At 40.5% G+C, this 22,753-nt stretch overlaps 2 protein-coding genes across 6 annotated transcripts in view; one reads left to right on the forward strand and one right to left on the reverse strand.

The window, feature by feature from the left end:
• Nucleotides 1-3,539, forward strand: part of tfam (transcription factor A, mitochondrial) — a 12,548-nt gene extending 9,009 nt beyond the window's left edge. For both annotated transcript variants that reach the window (XM_086140582.1, XM_086140581.1), the window contains exons 6-7: nt 686-742; nt 1,888-3,539. In XM_086140582.1, coding sequence (XP_085996708.1) covers nt 686-742; nt 1,888-2,157 — 327 coding nt within the window. In that variant the 3' untranslated portion in view covers nt 2,158-3,539. The remainder of the gene's footprint in view (nt 1-685; nt 743-1,887) is intronic.
• A 145-nt stretch (nt 3,540-3,684) lies between these two features.
• LOC147214644 (DNA-directed RNA polymerase III subunit RPC4) lies at nt 3,685-15,090 on the reverse strand. 4 transcript variants are annotated; one of them, XM_086140579.1, is made up of 9 exons: nt 14,696-15,090; nt 14,310-14,533; nt 12,660-12,706; nt 12,397-12,548; nt 12,181-12,305; nt 11,414-11,498; nt 10,785-11,068; nt 9,964-10,116; nt 3,685-8,261 (listed from the first exon to the last, which is right to left on the reverse strand). In XM_086140579.1, the coding sequence occupies exons 2-9, from the start codon at nt 14,496-14,498 to the stop codon at nt 8,118-8,120; spliced, it is 1,179 nt and encodes a 392-aa protein (XP_085996705.1). In that variant the 5' UTR covers nt 14,499-14,533; nt 14,696-15,090; the 3' UTR covers nt 3,685-8,117. The 4 variants fall into 4 exon arrangements, with proteins under 4 accessions (XP_085996705.1, XP_085996703.1, XP_085996702.1 ...); XM_086140577.1 differs by having other exon boundaries at nt 12,181-12,302; nt 14,310-15,090; XM_086140576.1 differs by having other exon boundaries at nt 14,310-15,090.
• Between the last annotated feature and the right edge of the window lie 7,663 nt (nt 15,091-22,753).

Below are 22,753 nucleotides of genomic sequence, written 5' to 3' on the forward strand. Positions count from 1 at the left end.
CACTGGACCTTTTTTGGTATTTACCATTTTTCTGTTTCTACAAATAAATAACTATCTGTATTTGGTATTCTGGAGTTATGTTGTCAGTATGTTATACAAGAAAAACACATTTTTATTTCTTTATTTCTTTATTTTCTTTTAAAACATGCCTGTAAATGACAAAATCAGAGAAACTGAAAAAATTGCAGTGGTCTCTTCATTTTTCTTGAGCTGTATCATTTTGTAGAGATTGATGTTATAATGTTTCCTTCAACCAACAAACTATTTTTGTTTGAAAGTTTTATCTAGCATGTTTGAAATGCAATTATCTAAAAATGTTATTTTTACTGAAAATAAATAGTTGTATGACAGGTTGAGTTCTTTTCAATAAATGATTTTAGTCTGTTCAATAAATGTTTGACTGCAACATAGTTGAGTTTGATACCCCTGAATATAATGTTTTACACAAGAAATATTCAGAGTCAGAACCGCTTCTTATAAATTTACTTTGTAAAAGGAAACTGGATCGTGACAGCTCCTTGCTTGTTCCTCACACTTGCAAACACGGATGCATAAGGACACAGAAACTCAAACACATATGTGCTCAAGTGCTTTCTGATGCCTCCTCACAGGATGTTTAAATGGTTTTAAGTGCTTGAATCCAAAGTGTCATTGATATAATGTTTCTGTTGATGTGTTTACTCAGGCAAAAATGAAGTCTCTGCTGGAAGACTGGAAGAATCTACTGGGCCATCACCGACAGGTGCACAGTTATGTCTATATATGTTATAGTTCAATATGTTAGGGGGTGAGGAAGGTCTGGGCATAATTGCTCCGGCCGCTGCCCTCGGACCTGACTCCGGATAACTGGTGTAAGATGGATGGATGGATAATGGATAACTAACTTGACATACTAGTTTGCCGCCTGCCTTGTATTTAAATGTTGATTTTCATGTGAGAACTTCTGATTATTGTGATTTGAAATGGGGGTGGGGTCTTTGCGTCATTTCATTTTGTTTGAGTTTCTGATAGCTAGAACAATCCCATCAACTAATTTGAAACGACATACGTAATGCATGGTACAGCTACAGTTCCATTGGAAGGGTTGGACCTTCAAGAATATAGACTGGATTGATCTGATGACTGACAACGTCTTTCAGGATATGATAGCCACAATAATGCTTTTAATATGCTTTCCTATTTCACAATTTAGCACTTTTTGTTAGTTTATTTGTACACCATTTTGATTCCCACAGTGCATTAGCTGTCATATTAGAGGCTAATAGAGTAGACCTGGGCAGTTCCGACTAATGTCACCAAGATTTACCCCTAGCCTGGTTTGACACAATTCTTGCACAGGTCTACAACCTTATTCAAAGTGAAGTATCAAACATTTCCACAAAGTATCTGATCTGTTTGAATGGATAGGTAATTCCGCATGACCGGATTTCAGGATATCCCAAGTATTTAATACCCACACAGATTTCCGATGCTGTCAAATGGAGTTGCAGCCTCCAATTTAACTGGGCAATCATTTGATCTATGGCGATGTGATTCTGGGGCTGTAATTTCATTCTATTTGAACATCCAAGATGTGAGGGCCCAATGTATCGCCAGCTTTGTGATTTGTTTTTTTGTTTTTTTTGGAGGGGCTATGTTCGACAGATATTGAACATTTTTTGCCTCGAGTGAAATCACTGAAACCGCAGACAAGGTATTTAAATATGAGGACTGTTTGGTGTTTTTGGTTGCATGCAGTGTTGGTATCACTGCAACATTGAGATACATTATAAAGGGGGCCATGCTACTGTATATAGGGTAGGTTAGCCATCTGTAACTATAAACTTAATTTTTTTTTGACACAGAATAACAATTGATCATTAATCTGAGTATTTTATTGCTCATCAGGTCTATACACAGCTAGCCGAGGATGATAAAATTCGCTACAAGAATGAGATGAAGTCATGGGAGGATCACATGATGGACATTGGACGACAAGACCTGATCAGAGATCAGACTCTGTTTATCAAGAAAAAGCCTGCTAAAAAACCTCCAGTAACATCCAAGAAAGCAAAGAATCCTGGGAAGGCCACCTCCACCACAACAAAGTCAAAAACATCCAGGAAGATGACGAAGAGCAGCTCCACTAAGACTGTTAAAACCAAAAAGCCTGTGTAAAGTTCTGTTTGAGTGTAAGCGGCCAGGCCTGAACTAACCTGACCCAAGCCTGATGTACTGACTGATGATCTGGTACCACGTTAGATTTCAAGAATATTTGAAAGAATTCATTGGATTTAAACAGTGACGACAGCAGAGGGTGCAGGGATTAAATACATGTTTTTTTTTGAACCACCGAATAATACAATTGTACTTTCTGAATTTGACTGCAGCCACGGACCTTTGATCTGTAGCTTTGCTTTTCAAGCTGCTCTTGTCATTTTTCCTAAGAATTGCAACATGCTATGGGAAGTAGGCCATTTCTGCTGTTTTTGATTTGAGTCCAGCATTCATTTAAGAAAGTTAGTTGGCATCAGGCTCTGGTCAGGCTCCACTGTTGACTGTTTATCTGCTGAGTAACACTTTTGAGGAGGTGAAGACAAACCTATTGCTTGTTTTTGTCCTGACTTGTAAGATCAAGTTCCATGGCTTATTAGGTTCTAGAAAACAAATCTTGTTTTGAGATTGAAGGGTTTCAAATTAGACTAATCTAGTATAGTCGACCCTCTAGAACTTTGCCTTTTATGTGATCAGTTGCTTCTTGTGGCAAATGTATAAATATCATAGCTTTATTGCGATTCACAAATCTGAAACTCACATTTTAAACAACTGTTCAAAAAAGATCCTGATCCAACATTACACTATTTTTTAAAACAACAGTATTACCGGTTTAACATCTGCCAGATTATAAGATTAGAGGAAGTACAAACTGCCCTGATCATCATATACTGCAAGATGACAAGCCAGCAACCTTTAACATGCATGCTTCTTAACTGGGTAAGAATCTGATCTCCCAAACTCCATGCAGAAACCAATGATCTGCTTCTACTCTTGTGTATGGGCATGACAAGGCAGGATTTGAAAGACATTTCAGTGTTTTTTTTTCACGATTTTGACGCATACATTGCTGTCAAAACTACTGCATTTTAAAAAATGTTCAAATTACAGTGAAGCTTCCCCTGACCTGAGGCCTGTGTGCCATTGCTTCAAACATTGCCCATTGAGAAAACTTACTGGAGGTTGCACCAACAAAGTGAATAAATTCTCTAGCGATTGGGATCATGGGAAAATAAAAGTTTGGATCCCTAAATATAAAACACTCATGTTTTATTGTGAAAGAGAAATTCTTTGTCCACCAAGGTTACAACACTTAAAAGTCAAAATATATTTACAGAGACAAAGAGGTGCATCCCCTTGTTGATGCCTTCAGTGTGACAGTAGGATTGTGAAGTCATGTAATTATATCTGTTGATTTAAGGTAAGATGAGAAGCCAGTGTTTCTTTCTGAGTGTTAAGATTAATGTTACCGTCCCATAAAGTTTTCTTAAAAAAAAAAAGAAAAACCTGTGCTTTTTTTTTTCTATTAAAAGACACAAGTTTGTCTGTGATCATACACCACAGACAAACCTTTGATCATACTGTGATCAAGGAAACCTCAGTGACCAATATAGCCACTCTTCGATAACTGTCATAAGCCTTCTCGTCATGCTGTCAATTTTTGCTGATCTGGTCAGAATCAACTTTTTGTGCAGCCGCAACCACAGCCTCCCAGATACTGTTCAGAGAGGTGTTCTGTTTACCTTCATTGTAAATTTCTTAACAGGGTTAAAGTCAGGTGAAGAAGGGGGCCCTGTCAGTTTTTCCATCTTCAAGGCTGTTACTGACCAGCCATGCACTAGAGTACTTTGATGCATGTGATGGAGCTTTGTCTTGCATAAAAATCTAAATTTTCTTTAAAGATGTTTTTCCTGTACCACTGCATGAAGAAAGCATCTTCTAAAAATTGGCACTTGGTCTGAGAGTTTATTTTGAAACAATTATCAAACGCGAAAATGTCCAACTAGCTCATCTTTTAATAATATCTGGCCATACCAGTACCCCACCTTCATTTTGCTGGTGTCTGAGTCAAAGTGGAGCTCTGTGTCCGTTATTGATCCAACCATGGGCCCATCCATCTGGTCTGTCAAGAGTCACTCTCATCTCATAAGTCCACAAAACCTTTGAAAAATCTGTCTTCAGATATTTCTTTGCCCATTCTTGATGTTTTAACTCAGTTGTTTTGTTCGGAGGTGATCGGTTTTCAGCCAGGTAGGTTGCAGTTGTTGAATAGCACTGGAGGATGATAATTTATCCTTTATTAATCCCTCGTGGGAAAATTCATTCTCTGCAATGACCCCATCATGGATGAACCATGAGCAGTAGGCTTCTGTTGGCCAGGTCAGCAGTTAGGGGCTCTGCGTCTGGCTCAACAACACTTCGACACACTAGGAGGAGCCGGGAATTACACCAGGAATGTCCGGTTCCAAAAACGATTGCTCTACCTCCTGCGCTGCCCCCCACACTTCATGTTTGATTCTTTGGCGGTTAATTTCCGTCTTCGACACATTTCTTGCCTGTTGACTATTTGCAACAAAACATTTGATTGTTCTTTTGGCTTTTCCTTTCATGGGGAACCACAGCGAATTAACTTTCTCCATCTAACCCTATTCTCTGTATCCTCCTTTCTCACACCGACTTCCTTCATATCCTCTCTCACTACGTCCTTAAACCTCTCTTTGGTCTTCCTCAAGACCTCCTGCCTGGCAGCTCCAATTCCAGTATCTGTCTGACGATATATTCACTATCCCCCTTTCTAGGCCATACAGTATTGCTGGTCTCACAACTCTCTTGTGCACCTGTCCTTTCATCCTGGCTGATAGTACCCCTGACACTTTTCTCCATCCATTCTAACCTGCTTGAACCCGTCTCTTCACCTCTTTTCCACACTCTCCGTTGCTCTGGACTGTTGACCCCAGGTACCTGAAATCCCCCAACTTCTTGATCTCCACTCCCTGTAGCCTCACCGTTCCACCCAAGTTCCTCTCATTTACACACATATACTCTGTCTTGCTGTGACACACCTCCACCTCTAAATTTTCCTCAACCTGGTCCCTGCTCACAATGCAATGTGGTCCATGGTCCATGGAGATTCCTGTCTAACCTCATCTGTCAGCCTGTCCATCACCACTGCAAACAAAAAGGGGCTCAGAGCTGATTGCTGATGGAGTCCCACCTCCACCTTGAACTTCTCTGTTATCCCTCCAGCCCACTGTACCAGTGTCTCACATCTAGCATACATGTCCTGAGCCAGTCTACCATACTACTCTGCCACTCCAGATTTCCTCATACAATACCAGAGCTCCTCTCTAGGCACCCAGCCATATGCTTTTTCTAGCTCTACAAAAGCGCAATGCAGCTCCCCCTGGCCTTCTCTGTATTTCTCTATTAGCATTCTCAAAGCAAATACTGCATCTGTAGTACTCTTTCTAGACATGAAGACATACTGCTTAAAGTCAGATCTTCTACCCTTGCCTCTCTTTCATTTTCCACATTCATCAGCTCTTCAAAGTATTCTTTCCATCTTCCCATCACTCTTCTAGTATCTCTCAATACATTTTCCTCTCTATCCTTAATCAACCGGACCTGTTGTACACTTTCCATCTATATCTGTTTCGCCAACCTGTATAGATCATTCTCTCCCTCCTTACTGTCCAACCGAGCATACAAGTCATCGTACGCCCTTTGTTTTGCCCTTGCTACCTGTCTTTACCTTACATTGTATTTCCCTGTATTCCTGTCTGTTCTCTTCAGTCCTCTCAGTATCCCACTTCTACTTTGCTAATTGCTTTCTCTGTATATACTCCTGCACTTCCTCATTCCACCACCAAAACTACTTATGTATTTCTTTCCAGATGACACACCAAGTACTCTCCTACCTGTCCCCCCCGATAACACTAGCTGTAGTTTTCCAATCAAATGTATAAAGAATACACATTAAAAATACAAAAGATTGTATTTATTGCAATACTTGACAATGGCAAAAATAAATGATTTTGAACAAAGTCCAATAAAAATATGCATGCGAATGACAGTCAATTACAGTATTAAATACATTTTTTAATAAGGGTAACAATTACATCAACTGAAAGGGACTGAGGTAACAGGATAAACTTGAGAACATCAAAATATAAGAAGCTAATAAACAAGTCCAGTAATTTTCCTTTAAAAACTTGAATTTTTACTTTTTTTCGCCCTTTACCAGAATGCCAATTTCTGCTGGCTGGGCTTTGTGCTTAACTGGCACTAATAATCAAAACTAAGCTATTAATGTGACAAAGTAACACTTTTGAAAGGAAGAGATTCACTTTTAAAACATTTGCATTCAGAATTTAAAAAAAGCAGCCATGTTTTAATAGTAATAGTAAAATAGTTTTCTCAGAAGTGCCATATACCACAGGAGATGAAGAGTAAATTATTCAAACCCACTGCAACAGTCAACACAAGGGGTAGAGCAATTACATTAGGAACCAGACAGTCCTGGTTCAATTGCTAGCTCCTCCTCGTGTGTCGAAGTGTGGTTAAGCAAGACACTGAACCCCTCACTGACGGCACCCTACTGCTCATGGTTCATCCATGATGGGTTAACTGCAGAGAACAAATTTCCCCACTGGGATTGATAAAGGATAAATTGCTATTATTATTTGTACATACTGTAAGCACAGAAAATGTGTATGTGATACAAGATCCTAAAAATTTTCTAGTCTTTTTTAATTATTAGAAAGTAGCTGAGTCGTCTGAAATTAGTATCTTTGCTGGTAAAACCCCAAGTGAAAGGAAGGAAAATAAATAATTTCAACAATGCATAAAAACAAACCTGAAAATATCAAGTCAACAAATGCTGCTAACCGTATAGAACTTCACATATTTAATACCATAAAACTTTTTTATATTACTTAATGATGTCACAATGTATGCCAGGGGTGGCAAACTTTTTGGTTCGGGGGCTGCATTGACTTTTAAAAGGTGACAGAAGGGCCGGGTCAGTACAGGAAACAATACATATGGAAAAAAAGAGAAATACATTTGTTAAATGTACATATCAGACTCGTCTTGTATTTGCTTTGAAAATTAAACCAGCTTGGTTTTAAAGGCTGACGTTTGCTTGCATTTCATGCTCAAACCAGTTTGTCTCTTGTAGCTTCATGTCCAGCTCATTCATGTGTGTCAGTATATCCAGAGTACAGGCTAAATTACAAAGGCAATCTATCTCATTCAGCTCAGGAAAGTTCTCAAGTGTTCTCAAGTAGCTCCCAAAATGAAATAATCTCCTGTTTGAGCTCCCACATTCATTGATCCATCATTCAATCATTCACATCAAGTATGAATTCTGATTCAATCATTGGTGGGCCAGATTGGAAAGACCAATGGGCCAGATGTGGCCTGTTGGTAGTTTAGCCCACACGCAAACTACGGTAGTTTGCCCACCCCTGATGAATGCCATTTTTGTGGCATCACATTATGGCACCACCATGTAGCAACAGGAGCACATGGACATGCTAACGCCTTGCACAGATTACTAAACAGTTTGCAAAACTAAGTAGCAAGAGAAAGATGGGAAATGGTATCCACTTATGGAGCACTTTTTAATCACCTTGTGGTGATTCCAAAGGGCTTTACACTGGTTCACATTCACGCACACACCGGTGGCAGCTTGTGTGCCATGCAAGGCCAGGCCATCAGGAGGGACTGAGGGTTTAGTGTCTTGCCCAAAGAGACTTCAACATGGAGACAGGAGGAGCCGGAATTTGAACCGCTAAACCTTCTAATTGGAGGGAGTCCCACTTTATCAAGTGAGCAACAGCTGTCCCCAGATAGCTGTCTTTTGCCAAAAAATAAGTGCAAAGAAGAACATTAATCAAAAACACTTACCAAAGGACAAGGCATGACACAAAGCTGCCACCTTATATCAAACTATGGAGTGCCAGAAAATATTAATTGTCATCTTGAGCAGTTGTTCTCCAACAGAAAGATAAAATAAACTTTCTGGTCTAAGAGGCAGTTTGTTACACCCCTTGCTGGGTTAGTGTAGCTGACCAAACCCACTAAGATTCCTGCTGATGCTTCTGTGTTGGCGTTTGTCTGAGTAAGCCTTGGAAATCTGGAGATAAGACCAGCTTGTGTTGGACATTTCCTAACACCATCATGTCTCCACTCAGACCCTCAGACAATTGCACGGACACCAATTGCTGCAAAGAGTTGAGACAAAATCACAGTCATCTTAAGTCAAGATTGCCCAGAACATTAAATCTCTCTTATGTTTCATTGCATGAGCTTCTTGTTTTCAGTTTTTCTGCTGTGGCCTTGAGTTCTAGAAAGATTCAGTAAATAAGTCCAATATTGAATAAGTCCCTTGATAGCTTCACAGGCTTATGGACAAAACACTTGTATTGGATTAATGCTCTTGACACACCAGGTATCAAATTCATTTGAAGTGACACCAAATATGACAATACTATGTAGTTCATTTAATATAATTGCAAGATAAATCAAACAAAACTCAAATATGATCAAAACAAATTATCTGAAAGATGAATGATATAACCTAAAAATGACAAACAAATGACTTGACATTAACAAATAAATCTAGTAGGAACTTAAAATATTTTTTGACTCTTTCACACTGCCAAAAAGTCCCTGAACATTTTGGGCTTTAGCTCCTGAGCAGAAACTTTTTGGGGATAATTATAGTGGAATAAAATAAATTTGATTAAAATGTATCTACAGACACCTTTTCTCATTATAAACTTCTTTCATTTACTTTTTTTTTCAATTTTCAGGGCAGATTTGATAATTTACCTGGAAACATCACTCTTTCAGTTGTTATTGGTTATGTTGAAAGTTCTAATGTTTTAAATTGGAGTTCTACTCAATCTGTTCACATAAATTTGAGTTGAGTATAGTTTATGGATAGTCTTGTCCAGAAGTCAGGAACATTCTAAGCTCAGAGCCATCTGGTACAGTTTCCTGAAGAAAAGAGAACACCAGAAGCCACTAAACCCTTTGAAATCTGAAAGGAAGATAAGAGTGCATATTTTCCTTTATGCTATGCATAAAAAAAAACTAGATATTATAGTTATGAAATCAATGAACTGTTACAGAGAAAATTAAATTCTATTTCTGCATGCAACAAAAACATTTTGAATTCTGAAAAAAGAAAGACCTGGTTACATTCAAATAAAATACTCAATGTATATTTGACTCCTTGTATATATGAAATAAAAGGCTGAACTTAAAATGTAGCAAGCTGTAGCAAACTCTGTAGCAAACCAAAAATGCCATATGTGTCCGTGTGCCATCATAGTCTTAAACCACCACATTCTTTTAGTACTGGGGTGTGTAGTCAGTTGTCATCTCGAATAAAAAAAGGACTATTTCACTGAACAGATAAAAAAAATATATGAGCAGATTAAATAGCCAATTAGATATTTATTTCACCTGGTTAATTAGATTATTGCTCCTGAAACTCAGCCCACAGCGTCTACTTTTTAGGGCTATAAAAGCTCAATAAATGGCATTGCCAGCGGGTGTCACACATTTACAGTCGGGGCTCATACTTTGAGTGTCAAGAAATTTAACAAATCTTAAATGTTAAATGTAACAGTATCAAATGTTACACGCCTTTAAATGTTACAGTATCACCATTATCTTCAAATTTAGAATTACTAAAGCTACCAGGAGCCGCAGCAGAAGGATGAAAGAGCCACATGTGGCTCCAGAGCTGCAGGTTGCCAACCCCGAGTCTCGTCCATGGACATACCAGCATTCTGACAATTTACCAACATTTATTTCACTATATCTGAATATTTTAAAGTCATAAAATCAATAGCTGATAAACACATGGTCTTACATTTATACTTGTAGCACCCTGTTATAATAGGACACACACACCTGCAAGAAGGATAGAGCAGTGCCCTCTGTGACGTCCATGACAATGTCCCCCAACCTCAGTTCCACCTTCCCTGACCTTCTTATCTGCAATTTCCCCAGAAATCCCTCTGGGAGGTCAGACAGCACAGGACAGCCCTTCTTTACTGGCGCCTCCTGAGCCACATAAACACATCCATAAAGATAAAGTATTCAGAGTCTAATTACTTACTTAATTATGTACAGCTAAGAAAAACAAAAAAAACAACAAAAAGAAACCCCTACTTGAACTAATAGGGAACAAACAAGTCACAGAAAAATACCTAAAAAGTAAATCAAGACCCTGAAAATTAGCAAAAAGTTTAATAAAAAAAAGCTAAAATATATTAGAATGAAAATGGCCAAAAACCATAGAGTAACATTAGTTAATAATGAATGAAGTTCATCAATAAATTAATGTTTTTGTGATCTTAGATAAATACAAGAATTTAAATTTCTTGTGATGACCATTGTTCTAAGAGTCCTGAAGGAGGCCTCTGTTTTGAATTCCATGTCTATTTCTGTCAGTGATGGGTCATAATAGAAATGTCAGCAGAAGCTTGGCAGTAAAGCTTAGCCTATGTTAAGAAGAGCAACATTTGTGGTAAAGAAGTGGACTGATTACTACTGATTGCTAGTTAATAGCTCTTATAGTGGGATAAAGCAAATTGGCTTGCAGGTTTTATGGATTGAAATGGGTTTCAGATGAGTTCCTAAATAGGGTGCAAAATGATGAAATGAGCAAAAACAAAGGTCAGACAAACTTGGAAGGGGAAGAATTCACTTGACAAAGACTAATGACTCACATGTATTTCTGCAGGCCTCTTGTCCTCCTGCTGGAAGGGGTTTTTGACAGGTCTATCTGGTTGGCATTGTCTGATGATGTAAGGGGTGCCTGTCGATCCTCTGCATGGCATGCAGTCAGGCAACTGCATGAAAAACAGCTCTTCCCTGCCAGATAGCCTGAGGTCCTGAAGCAAGTCCCTCAGAGATAGTGACTCTGGTTTGGGTAGCTCCACTGTGCTTCCGTAACCTATTCTGCCCGGAGCTTGAGTGGACAGGGGTCTGAGGAATGGCGTAGTATCTGGACCTGTAATCATAATCATTACACCAAATAGATATGCTGTGACTGCAACATAGCAATAATTTTACTATAAACAAGCAAATTCATTTGAAACTATTAACAAATTACAGAAAGATTTTTTAAGTGATATATTTTGAAGGCCAGATCAGTGATATGTTCAATTTCTTTCAATTTTTCATATGTAAGACATATTTACTTACTGTATTGATTTGGAAAAAATGCTTCCACATATACAGTAATAATATTATGGTAATAACTTATTCTAAACCCTGGTTGAGACGTGTGATTGAGGTGGGTGTGTAGTAGATTCCCTACTTGATAGACTGTGATGTTGACAAATGTATTTCTCACATGTGGGGGTCGTCGTGGACGGGCCAAGAGGCAACTGGATGGGGTTCAGGTTGCCATCATTCTGCAGGCTTTTGTCATCGATAAACTACAGAGGTTATGACAGGCGATCACTTCACTTACAGAGTTAAAAATAACATAAATCATGACCACTTTCCATCACTTTTTCCTCTGACGATTGTCCCCTAAGCTCCAGGTGATTGGTCAATATCTATACTGTCCCAACAAAAATTCACAAAATATATGCACAACTGACCAGCAGTTGTGCACATATTTTGTGAATTTGACAAGACAACAATTATATTGTATTGTATGTAATTATAATAATTATAAAACAATTATATTATCAGTTAAACTACAGATGGCAAAATGAGAAAATCCTGGCAATAGTTAAAAAAAAATGTTTTCCTACAACATTTCATATACGTACTGATACATACAGTACATTGCAGTCCAATACTTTAAACCCACTCACATTGTTACTGTGGTAACCTTAATGAGGATTTCTAGAGGTGGCTTTCATTGAGGAAATGAACACAACATTTAAATTATATAATTCAGATAATATTTATAATGCCCAATTTCCAAAAATGTATTGTTTATATTTGAAACTTCATTCACATATTACCCACCCCCTCTTTTAAATGTTGCTGTTGAAGATGGATAAATTGTGCCTGGTAAGAAACACAACTTAGATGTACAAATGAACAGCAGGAGTTTGAAGGAAATTGTCATGAATAGGATAGGGTGTGTAATAGAAGTCAACTCACGTCATCCCTCTGTAGTTTCTTGAGTAAATCATCATCATCCTCAGAATCCTTCCTCTCCTTCTTTACTGGTTTACAGATGGGAGATGTGGGTGAGTCTCTTAGGGGAGATGCAGCACTCCAGCCTGCTGAGAAACAGACATTTGTTCCTCTTGAAAAGGAGGGATGTTCAAATGCAAAATGCTCAAGAACTTAAAATAAACATAAGTGAAAGTTAACCTATTTTGTGTAGTGAGTCAGCAGGACCCTGCTCAAAGATAGAATGGGACTGGATGATCTGAGGCTTCTCTCTTCGCCGTCCCCTGTTCTCCAACTTCCTCTCTTCCCTCTTTCTCCTGTCCTTTGGAGCATCATGGATCTCCTCCTTCAGACTAATAGAATCAAACAGTGTGATTAGCGAAATACAGATATATCAATCATAAAAATGAAAACCTAAGAATCACAAAGGAATGAATGGTCTGGTGTTGTTGCTGGTCCCTTACTCGTCTTTGCTTTTCCTCACAACGTGGACATTGGGTTCAAATGTTTTCTTTGGGAAAAGACAAAACAAAGAGAAAAGTGAAACAAACCTATAACAGGCTTTTAAAAGCATTTGAGTTACAGACTGATTATAGTTGAAAACGGTTATGAAAAATTTCAAGATACTTTACTGAGGATCTTTTTTGGTTATGATACATACTTTGTTTGTACATTTAAAGAGATCATTGTATGGTAAGGATTTTAATTGTTGTCAATTAAATCCACAACGACATACTACAAAAACAAACAACAAAAAATACAGAAAAAGTTCTCGAAAATGTCAGGAGTTTGTAAACAATGAGAAGATACTCAACAAGAAAGAAACTTAAAATATGGGACATTTTTTTCCTTTCTCTTCTTTTTTTTTCTTCTTCTTTCAGCGTCTCCCCTCAGGGGTCACCACAGCACAACAACTTCCTCCATCCAACCCTATTCTCTTTATCTCCTCTAACACCTAACGTCATATCCTCTTCACTACATTCATAAATCTTCTATTTGGTGTTCCTCTAGGCCTCCTCTTGAGGCAGTTCCAACCTCAGCATCCTTCTACCAATATACAGTATTCCCTATCTTCTGTCCATGTCAAAACCATTTCGGTCTGGCTTCTTTGACTTCATCTCCAAAACATTTAACATGTGCTGTCCCTCTAATTGACTCATTCCTGATCCTATCCATCCTCATCGCTCGCAAAGAGAACCTCAACATCTTCATCTCTGCTACCTCAAGCTCTGCTTCCTGTCAATGCCACTGTCCCTAACTATATAACATCACTGGTCTCACCAGTCTTTTACACCTTTCCTTTCATTCTGGCTGATAGTATTTTGTCATACATTACCCTTGGCACTTTTCTCCAACCATTCCAATCTGCTTGCACACATTTTCAATGCTTTTCTACAAGCACTTTGAATCCCACCTTCTTTATCTCCAATACTGTTGCCTCACGGTCAAATTCACCTTCTCCATCTAACCCGATTCTTTGTATCCTCCTCTCTCACACCAACTAACATCATATCTTCTCTCACTACGTCCATAAATCTTCTCTTTGGTCTTCCTGTAGTCCCAACATTTGTCTACCAATATATTCACTATCCCTCCTCTGTAGATGACCAAACCATCTCAGTCTGGCTTACCTGACCTTCTCCAAAACATCTATATGTGCTGTTTCTCTGATAGACTCATTACTGATCCTACCCATCCTGTCACTCCAAAAAAGAACCTCAACATCTTCATCTCTGTGACTTCTAGCTCTGCCTCCTGTCTTTCCATCATTGTCACTGTTTTTAAACCATACAGCATCACTGGTCTCACCACTGCTTTGTACACCTTTCCTTTCATTCTGGCTGATAGTCTTCTCTTGCACAGTACCCCTGACACTTTTCTCCACCCATTCCAACTTGCTTGAACCTGTTTCTTTACCGCTTCTCCACACTCTCTGTTGTCAGTCTAACAGACTTCGCTGCCATTCCAGCCTCTTCCTCATACAATTACCAGAGTCCCTCTCTAGGCACCCTATCACATATTTTTTCTAGATCTACAAGGAGCACTTTAGTCCACTGTTACAATTTAAGTGTTTCTCAGCGCAAACTCTGCTGATTGGCGTATTTTGTACACACCTTTGGCTTTTTTGTAGCACCCCCCAACGTCAGGTCCCGCGTTCTAAGGGATGTCAATCTTCCGTGAGTACTCGACGAGGAAAGACTTCCGATTCGGCCAGGCAGTACTCTGCTTGCGGGGAAACTCGGGGTAGCCATACCGCTGAAGCCGGATGTGCAGGGAGTATCTTCTGCCTCTCTCGAATCCATCGTTTTACACAGTTCAATCCGCTGCCAGGCCTCTTCTGTCATAACAAAGTCTTCTTTGCGCTTTTATTTTGGTAGTAATGACAAAAACATCCGGTATTTCCCGAAACAGTGACCTATTTCCTAACACTAACACAAATGTATCGCTTGTCGGTCGCGTCTGTCAGCCGGACGACGATATCGAAAAACTGCCACTTTACCTTAAGATTCACTTTGACGACGCGGTCGAAATCAGGCAAAAACACGTTTATAGCATACGACTTGACATGAACTTACTGAAGACATTTGTTTGACTAAAACTTGTCGTTAAAATGCGACTGTTCCACGGTGGACAGCTAACGATTCGTCTGTTACTTAAATAATTAAGCAACCCGTAACGTTCCTTACAACGTTAGTTGTAGCCCCTAGCTTTGTTTTGGACGACGTAATATCAGCAGCTTGCCGAAATCTAAGGGCTCTGCTTCTTCAAACACCGTGGATTGTGGTGATGTTTAAAAAACACGGGGTTTTGAGTTAAAACAGTGAAATCTATATCCTAGCTTCACTTGAGACGGATCAACATCCTTCCGTGTTGTGCTCCGTCTTCACGGGTCGAACCGCCTTTGTTCATTAGCCGGTAGTATGTGACTCTCACCACAAGAGAGCACTGTCTGACAGACTTAAACAGTCCGAACACGTTCCCTCGAAGCAACTTCACATTTTGAACGAGAAACGATAATGAAAACTAGAGCCATTTCATCTATAAAACAAACATCAATCAGCACGGTTTTTGATATTATCACTTCCTTATACATTTTGTCTGATTATTTCATGAAGTATTTCACAATTGGGACCCACAGTTTTTGTGTATTCATGCTAACAGTATGGACGTAGTGAGAGAAGATATAAAGGTAGTTGGTGTGAGAGAGGAAGATACAGAGAATAGGGTTAGATGGAGAAAGTTGACTCGCTGTGGCGACCCCTGACGGGAAAAGCCGAAAGAGGAAGAAGAAGATGCTAACAGTTTTAAACTCAGTGTTTGCAGTTTTTGTGTAATCAAGAGTATTTTATTTTAACAGGTGTCAAATGGATATCCCCTGGTTTGTGATATAAAAACATGGAACCATTGACTTAATGAGTACATAAGACAGTTCATTTTAGTTCTGCTAGTAAGAACATTAAGGTGATGAGTGTTATTCCTCAGTAATAATTCATCATATGATGGGCAATCATTTTCTTTACAATTTTTAAATCCCCTTTTTTTTTTCTCATACCAATGAGTGGTTGTTTACTGAAAGGTCTCATATTACATTGTAATCTTGTCAGGGTTAGGCTCTGGGATTGACGTGTGATTGGGAGCGCACGGCTGGTCCTGGTTGAAGGCAATCAATGAGGCCTTGTGAGCTTAGCTGGTTGATGGGTCACTCGACAATTTCCCTCGGTCTTTCCCCAGCGGCAAACCTGTGCATCTTGTTTGGCAGCCGCTCCTCGCGGCGGTGTAAACCCGAGCATCTTGCCCTGCCACCACTCCCTTGTTGGTGTATGCTAGCACCTAACTGCCCACTCCCGACCAGGCTTCCTGTTCCTGCCCAGCATTCCTGTTCCTGCCCAGCGTGCATGTTCCTGCCCAGTATGGCTGTTCCTGACCAGGTTTTCTCCCTCGTTGGAGTAAGCCAACGCCTCTTGCCATGACTCAAATGGGCTTCCCCCTCGTTGGTGTAGCCCAGCACCTTTTGCCTTGTTGCCCGTCCCCTACGAGGCTTCCTCCTGTCATTGTATGCTAGCACCTTCCGCCTAGCCATCCATCCCTGACCAGGCCTCTCTCCTTTGTTTATATATGCTTGCATCTTCCGCCTAGTTGCCTGCTTCTGCCCTGTGTCCCCACTACCTGGACTGCCTATTCCTGCCCTACATGGACCGCATGCTCCTGCCATATATCCCCTACCCGGTCTATCAATCTGTCCTGCATCCCCATACCTGGTCTGCATGTACCTGTTCATTGGTCTAAGTAAACCTGCTGTTTGGAACCCAGTCTGTCTTGGTACAGAATCCTGTGTCTGCGTGTGGGGCCAAATCCGTGACACAATCCTTTACAGTAGACACAAAGGACACTGTAAACAGTTAAGGTAGAATGGAATAGAGTACAATGGTATGCAGCCTCATGTCCAGTGTCTCACTGAGCCATCCTCAGGGGGGCATGGGCCAGTGTCTCCCTGAACCAGTCCCAAGCCCAGATAAGCAGAGGGTTGTGTCAGGAATGGCATCCAGCATAAAACTTTTGCAAAAACAAATATGCTAATCAAACCAAACAATCCCATCCCGGATCGCAGTTGGTACAGATGACCGAAAGCAAACCAATGGAAACTGGGTAACTGTAGGTCAAAGAAGAAGAGGAGGACGGCGTGTTCCGAAGCAGACAGAGAGGAGGAAAGGCAAAAGTCTGGGACTGAGAGTAGGGACTTTGGGACTATGACAGGAAAAGGTGGAGAGTTAGTCGACATGATTCAGAGAAGAAAAGTGGATATACTGTGTGTCCAGGAGACCAGGTGGAAAGGTAGTAAGACTTTAAGTAAGGAGCAGGCTTTAAGTTAAACTATCATGGTACTGACAAGAAGAGAAATGGAGTAGGAGTTATCTTGAAGGAGGAGTCAGTGAGGAATATTTTGGAGGTAAAAAGAATGTCAGATAGACTTATGAGACTGAAACTGGAAATTGAAGGTGTGATTCTCAGTGTTGTAAGTGGCTATGCCCCACATGTGGGATATGAGTTAGAGAAGAAGAAGTTCTGGAATGCGTTTGATTGGGTGATGGAGAGTATCCCCAGAGATGAGAGAGTGGTAATTGGTGCAGAATTCCATGGACATATTGGTGCAGGCAATAGAGGGGATGAAGAAGTGATGGGCAGATTTGGTATCCGCGATAGGAATGCAGAGGGACAGATGGTGGTAGACTTTGAAATAAAGGATGGAAATGGCTGTTGTAAAGACTTTTTTCCACAAAAGACAGGAACATCGGGTAACTTATAAGAGCGGAGGTAGGAGCATGCAGGTAAACTATATCTTGGTAGGTCAGAGTGTAGCCAGACAGCATAAGATGGCGGTTTATATGATGACTCTGGTGATAGGAAGATCAAGAGGACAAAGGCAGAGCAGAGGACAAAATGGTGGAAGCTGAAAAGGGAGGAGTGTTGTATGGTTTTCATGGCAGGGTTGAGAAAGGCTCTGGGTGCTCAGGGAGAGCTTCCAGATGACTGGACAACCACAACTAATGTGATTAGGGAGACAGGAAAGAGAGTAGATAAGGAGACTTGGTGGTGGAATGAGGAAGTGCAGGAGTATATACAGAGGAAGCAGTCAGCAGAGAAGAAGTGGGACACTGAGAGGACTGAAGAGGACAGACAGGAATACAGGGAGATTCAATGTAGGGTAATGATAGAGGTAGCAAAGGCAAAACAAAGGGCATACAATGACCTGTATGCGCGGTTGGACAGTAAGGAGGGAGAGAATGATTTATACAGGTTGGCAAATCAGAGATAGAGATGGAAAGGATGTAGAGCAGGTCTGGGTGATTAAGGATAGAGAGGGAAATGTATTTACAGATGCTAGAAGAGTAATGGGAAGATGGGAAGAGTATTTTGAAGAGCTGATGAATAAGGAAAATGAAAGAGGGAAGGGTAGAAGAGGTGACTATTGGAGACCAATATTAGAATACAATATGTGTGGAAGTGTCTCGGAGAGGCAGTGGTAGAGTTTCTGGCTAGATTCTTCAACAGGATCTTAGAGAGTGAGAGGAAGAAGGAGAAAGAAGTGTGATGGTGCCCATTTTTAAGAATAAGGGGAATGTGCAGAATTGTGGTAACTATAGAGGGATGAAGTTGATGAGCCATACAATGAAGTTATGGGAAGAGAAGTAGAAACATTTGCAAGCAAATGAGCATTTGTGAACAGCAGATGGCCTTATGCCTAGAAAGAGTACTATATATGCAGTATTTGATTTGAGAATGCTAATATTGGAGTACAGAGATGGTCAGAGTGAGCTGTGTTGCGCTTTTTTAGACCCAGAAAAAGCATATGACAGGGTCCCGAGAGAGGAACTCTGTTATTGTATGAAGAAATCTGGAGTGGCAGAGAAGTTTGTGAGACTGTTACAGGACATGTATGGTAAATGTGAGATAGAGGTAAGGTGTGCTGTAGGTGTAACATAAGGGATAATCAGCCAGAATGAAAGGAAAAGTGTACAAGAAAGTGGGGAGACCAGTGATGCTGTATGGTTTAAAAACAGTGAAAATGATGAAAAGACAGGAGGCAGAGCTAGAAGTCACAGAGATGAAGATGTTGAGGTTCTCTTTTGGAGTGACAAGGATGAATTGGATCAGGAATGAGTCTATCAGAGGCAGAGCACATGTTAGATCCTTTGGAGAGAAGGTCAGAGAAGCCAGACTGAGATGGTTTGGTCATGTTCAGAGGAGGGATAGTGAATATGTTGGTAGATCAGTGCTGGAATTGGAACTGTCAGGCAGGAGGTCTAGAGGAAGACCAAAGAGAACATTTATGGACGAAGTGAGACAGGATATGAAATTAGTTGGTATGAGAGACGAGAATACAGAGAAAAGGGTTAGGTGGAGAAGGTTAATTTGCTGTGGCAACTCCTTGAAGGAAAAGCTGAAACGAGAAGAAGAAGAAGAAAATTAGAATACAATAGAACAAGTCTTTCCCTATCAGAGTTTGGAATTTGTGTTTCGCGGTTGAATTTTTAAAAACTCCAACTTAAAAATGCAGTTGAGAACTATAAATACACACACTTAAGAGGTATGAATGCAACACCACAGAAATTTCCAGTACATTGAAAAAAAAATTGATTGATGTACAACATGAGTCACGGAGGGAAGTACAACAGGAATATCGGGCATGTTAAGTTACTGATTGTTTTTTAATCAAACATTTCTATGATTAATTTGTTAATTTTGTAAATTATAGGAATACCTCTCCAGGGATGTGTCCAGAAGGCATCCTGATTAGACGCTCAAGCTACCTCATTTGGCTTCTCTCCATGCAGAGGAGCAGCGACTCTAGCCAAGACACTCTGGTAGGGGAACTCATTTTGGCCGCTTGTATCTGTGATCCGGTTCTTTCGGTCACTTCTCACATCTCTTGACAAGGGGTAGGTGTGGGAACAGAGGTCAATCAGTAAATTAAGAGCTTTGGCTTTTGGCTCAGCTCCTTCTTCACCACAACAGACCGATGCAGAGTCCACATTTCTGCTGACACTGCATCAATCCAAATGTTGATCATCTGCTCCATTCGTCCCTCACTTGTGAACAACACCCATTTGGGGTAGGCTCTCTTTCCTGACGCTGAGGGGCTCTCCGCCTCTTACTGGCTGAAAACCATGGCCTCGGATTTGGAGGTGCTGTTTGTCATTCCAGCTGCTTTACATACGGCTGCAAATCGCTCCAATAAGAGCTGGAGATAATGGTCTGATGAAGCCAACAGAACCACATCATCTGCAAATAGCCGAGACCTGACACTGAGGTCACCAAATAGGATCTTGTCAACACCCTGGCAACTCCTTGAAATTCAGTCCATAGAGGTTTTGAACAGAATTGGTGACTAAGGACAGCCCTGGAGGAGTCCAGGACCAATTCAGAGGCACTGCCCCCAATGTAGATCCAATGTTGCTGAGCTGTGTCAGCCAGGACAGCCCCAGCACACGCAGAGCCTTTAGGAACACAGGACCCCTGGGGCCCTCCCATAGAGGAGCTTTTCAACTGCCTCTGTAACTTAAGCCCCAGAAATATGGGAGCCCACCCCAAGTTCCCAGACACTACTTTTTCAATTTGAGAGCATGCTGGTTGGATTCAGGAGGTCTTCGAAGTATTCCTTCCACTGACCCACAATATCTCGAGGTCAGTGCAAAACCCCACTTTACACAGTGTGTCCACCAATTGGTTCAGGGTCACGCCTCAACCCCCCCCGGGCCTGATTCCAGAGGGGGCGCCCAGTGACCTGCATTCCTCGACCAGGACTTGTTTGCTCTGGGTGGTCCAGGATCATATAGCCTCAGACAACTTAACCCCTAAGATCTCTTGGACATGCAAACCCCCCCCACCGCAATGAGGGGTTATGTCTGGATCAACACTCCACATTTGTTGTATGAAATTACCATAGAGCAGCAAAAAGAAAGGTGATCACTGCCGACAATCAGAAAGAGGAATTCCTTCATTATAGTGTTGCTCTGAGTGAATGCAGACGCACCGAAACAAACATTTGCAAATTAAAGCAAAGCTATCAACTTTTATTTCACTCATTGGCTCAGAGTGTTGTGAATGAACAAAAAATAAATACAATACAAGGATAATATAAAACAAACAGCAATTTTTGTCCATGAATTTATTTTTGTAGTGATTTCTGAATTGTCATTGTGCATTATAATTTGGGATTTTTAGTTTTGTATCTTTTTTTTTAAATTTTTTGTGCTTTATTGTAAGCTATTATGAGTTGACCTGAAAAGATACAACTTTATTGCTGATAGGAATGACACTCTGAGGACTATACATTCTAAGGATATAGATGCAATTTAACCAACGTGACCATAGGATGGAACCTCAGACATTTGACCTTTGACAGCTTCAGATCTTAAAACCTAAATAAGCATGATGCGTTCTGAGCCAATTTGTCATTAAACTTTCTAGAAGTCAAAACTAATTTTTTACTTGGGTCAAATGCAGTCACAACTCAATCTTGTCATACCTATTGTTAGGTTGATATTTAAGCTGAAAATGGTGGCTGAGTGCAGGAGTGTGATGGACAGGTTTGTGGAGTGGTGTCGACTAAACCACCTGCAGCTAAATGTAACAAAGATGAAGGAGTTGGCTGTGGACTTTAGGAAACAGAGGACCTGTCCAAACCCCACCTCCATCAATGGGACAGATGTGAATATGTAGACGAGCACAAGTACCTGGATGTCCATGTAGACAATAAACTAGACTGGACTAAAAACACAGATGCTGTATACAGAAAGGTCAGAGCTGCCTGTCCTTTCTCAGGAGACTGAGGTCTGTCAACATATGCAAAGCCATGCTGCAGATGTTTTATCACACGGTGGTGTCCAGTGTCCTCTTCTTTGCTGTAGTGTGTGAGGGCAGTGGGCTGATGGCAGCCGATGCTAACAAAGTAAATGAGCTCATCAGGACAGCTGGCTCCATCCTAGGAGTTGAATTTGACTCGTTATTGGAGGTGTCTGGGTCGGTCGCGGACCGGGTTAACAACGACCGCCATTGGTACTGATGACCTACAGGGTACTAATGGAAATTGGGCTACTGTGGGTCGAAGAACAAGAACAAGACGTAGTGAGAGAGGATATGAAAGTAGTTGGAGTGAGAAAGGAAGATACAGAGAATAGGGTTAGATGGAGAAAGTTGACTCGCTGTGGCAACCCCTGACGGGAAAAGCCGAAAGAAGAAGAAGAAGAAGAAGATTGGAGGTGTCTGGAAAGAGGATGCTGAGGAAGCTGTTCTATATCAGGGACAATGCCTCTCACCCCTTGCATGCTGTACGGAAGTTCTACCAGAGCACTTTCAGCTTTAGACTGAGGCCACCGAGGAGCACCACAGAACACCACAGAATACCCTCTTACTTTCTGTCAAACTATATATCTCGTCCCCTTCCTGCAAGAAGGAAAGCTGACAGCAATCAAATCAATATCATGTTTCGAGTGAATCTATGTAATGTTGGAGCCTTCTGGCAAAATAATTTCCTTTGGGCTTAATAAAGTTCTATTCTATTCTATTCTATTCTATTCTATTCTATTCTATTCTATTCTATTCTATTCTATTCTATTCTTTTCTATTCTATATTGTCCTCTTTCTTAATTCTAGTTGTTAGAGACAAAATTATTCAACTTCACAATAACTTTTTTCTCAACAATGGATTATGTGAGGTTTTCCAATCAGGCTGTAGAAACGTAGCACTCAGACAGCATTTCTCAAAGTTACAAATGTCCTATTATTTGCATAGACTTGTCTTTGTACTTGTCCTTCACAGTCCCAGCGCTGCATTTGATGCGCTTGATCATTAAAACTTATTAAAAAGGCTGGAATATTTGATTAGCCTGTGAGGACCTGCTCTGAGCTGGATCAGTTCCAATCTAAGAGATCTCAATTTGTACATACAAAGGGGATGTCCTCTATGTACATCAAACTAAGCTACAATATTAAGCAAGTTTTTGTGCTTGGACCAATACTTTTACCTTATATGTACCTGCTTTACTTTTAACCTTAT

This window comes from Fistularia commersonii, chromosome 33 (assembly GCF_037954325.1).
Source record: "Fistularia commersonii isolate RoL2024-O1a breed Wild chromosome 33, RoL_Fcom_v1.0, whole genome shotgun sequence".
In the NCBI taxonomy this organism is placed as follows: Eukaryota; Metazoa; Chordata; class Actinopteri; order Syngnathiformes; family Fistulariidae; genus Fistularia; species Fistularia commersonii.

Bases quoted from the DNA above. Each gene is read 5' to 3' on its own strand.
- LOC147214644 (XM_086140576.1), bottom strand. From the start codon at position 14,540: ATGACAGAAGAGGCCTGGCAGCGGATTGAACTGTGTAAAACGATGGAT. The intron at 11,499-12,180 runs GTGAGTTGACTT...TAACCTCTGTAG, and splicing joins AGAAACTACAGAGGGATGAC to TTTATCGATGACAAAAGCCT. The intron at 8,262-9,963 runs GTGTGTGTGTCC...AACTCTTTGCAG, and splicing joins CTGCTCTATCCTTCTTGCAG to CAATTGGTGTCCGTGCAATT.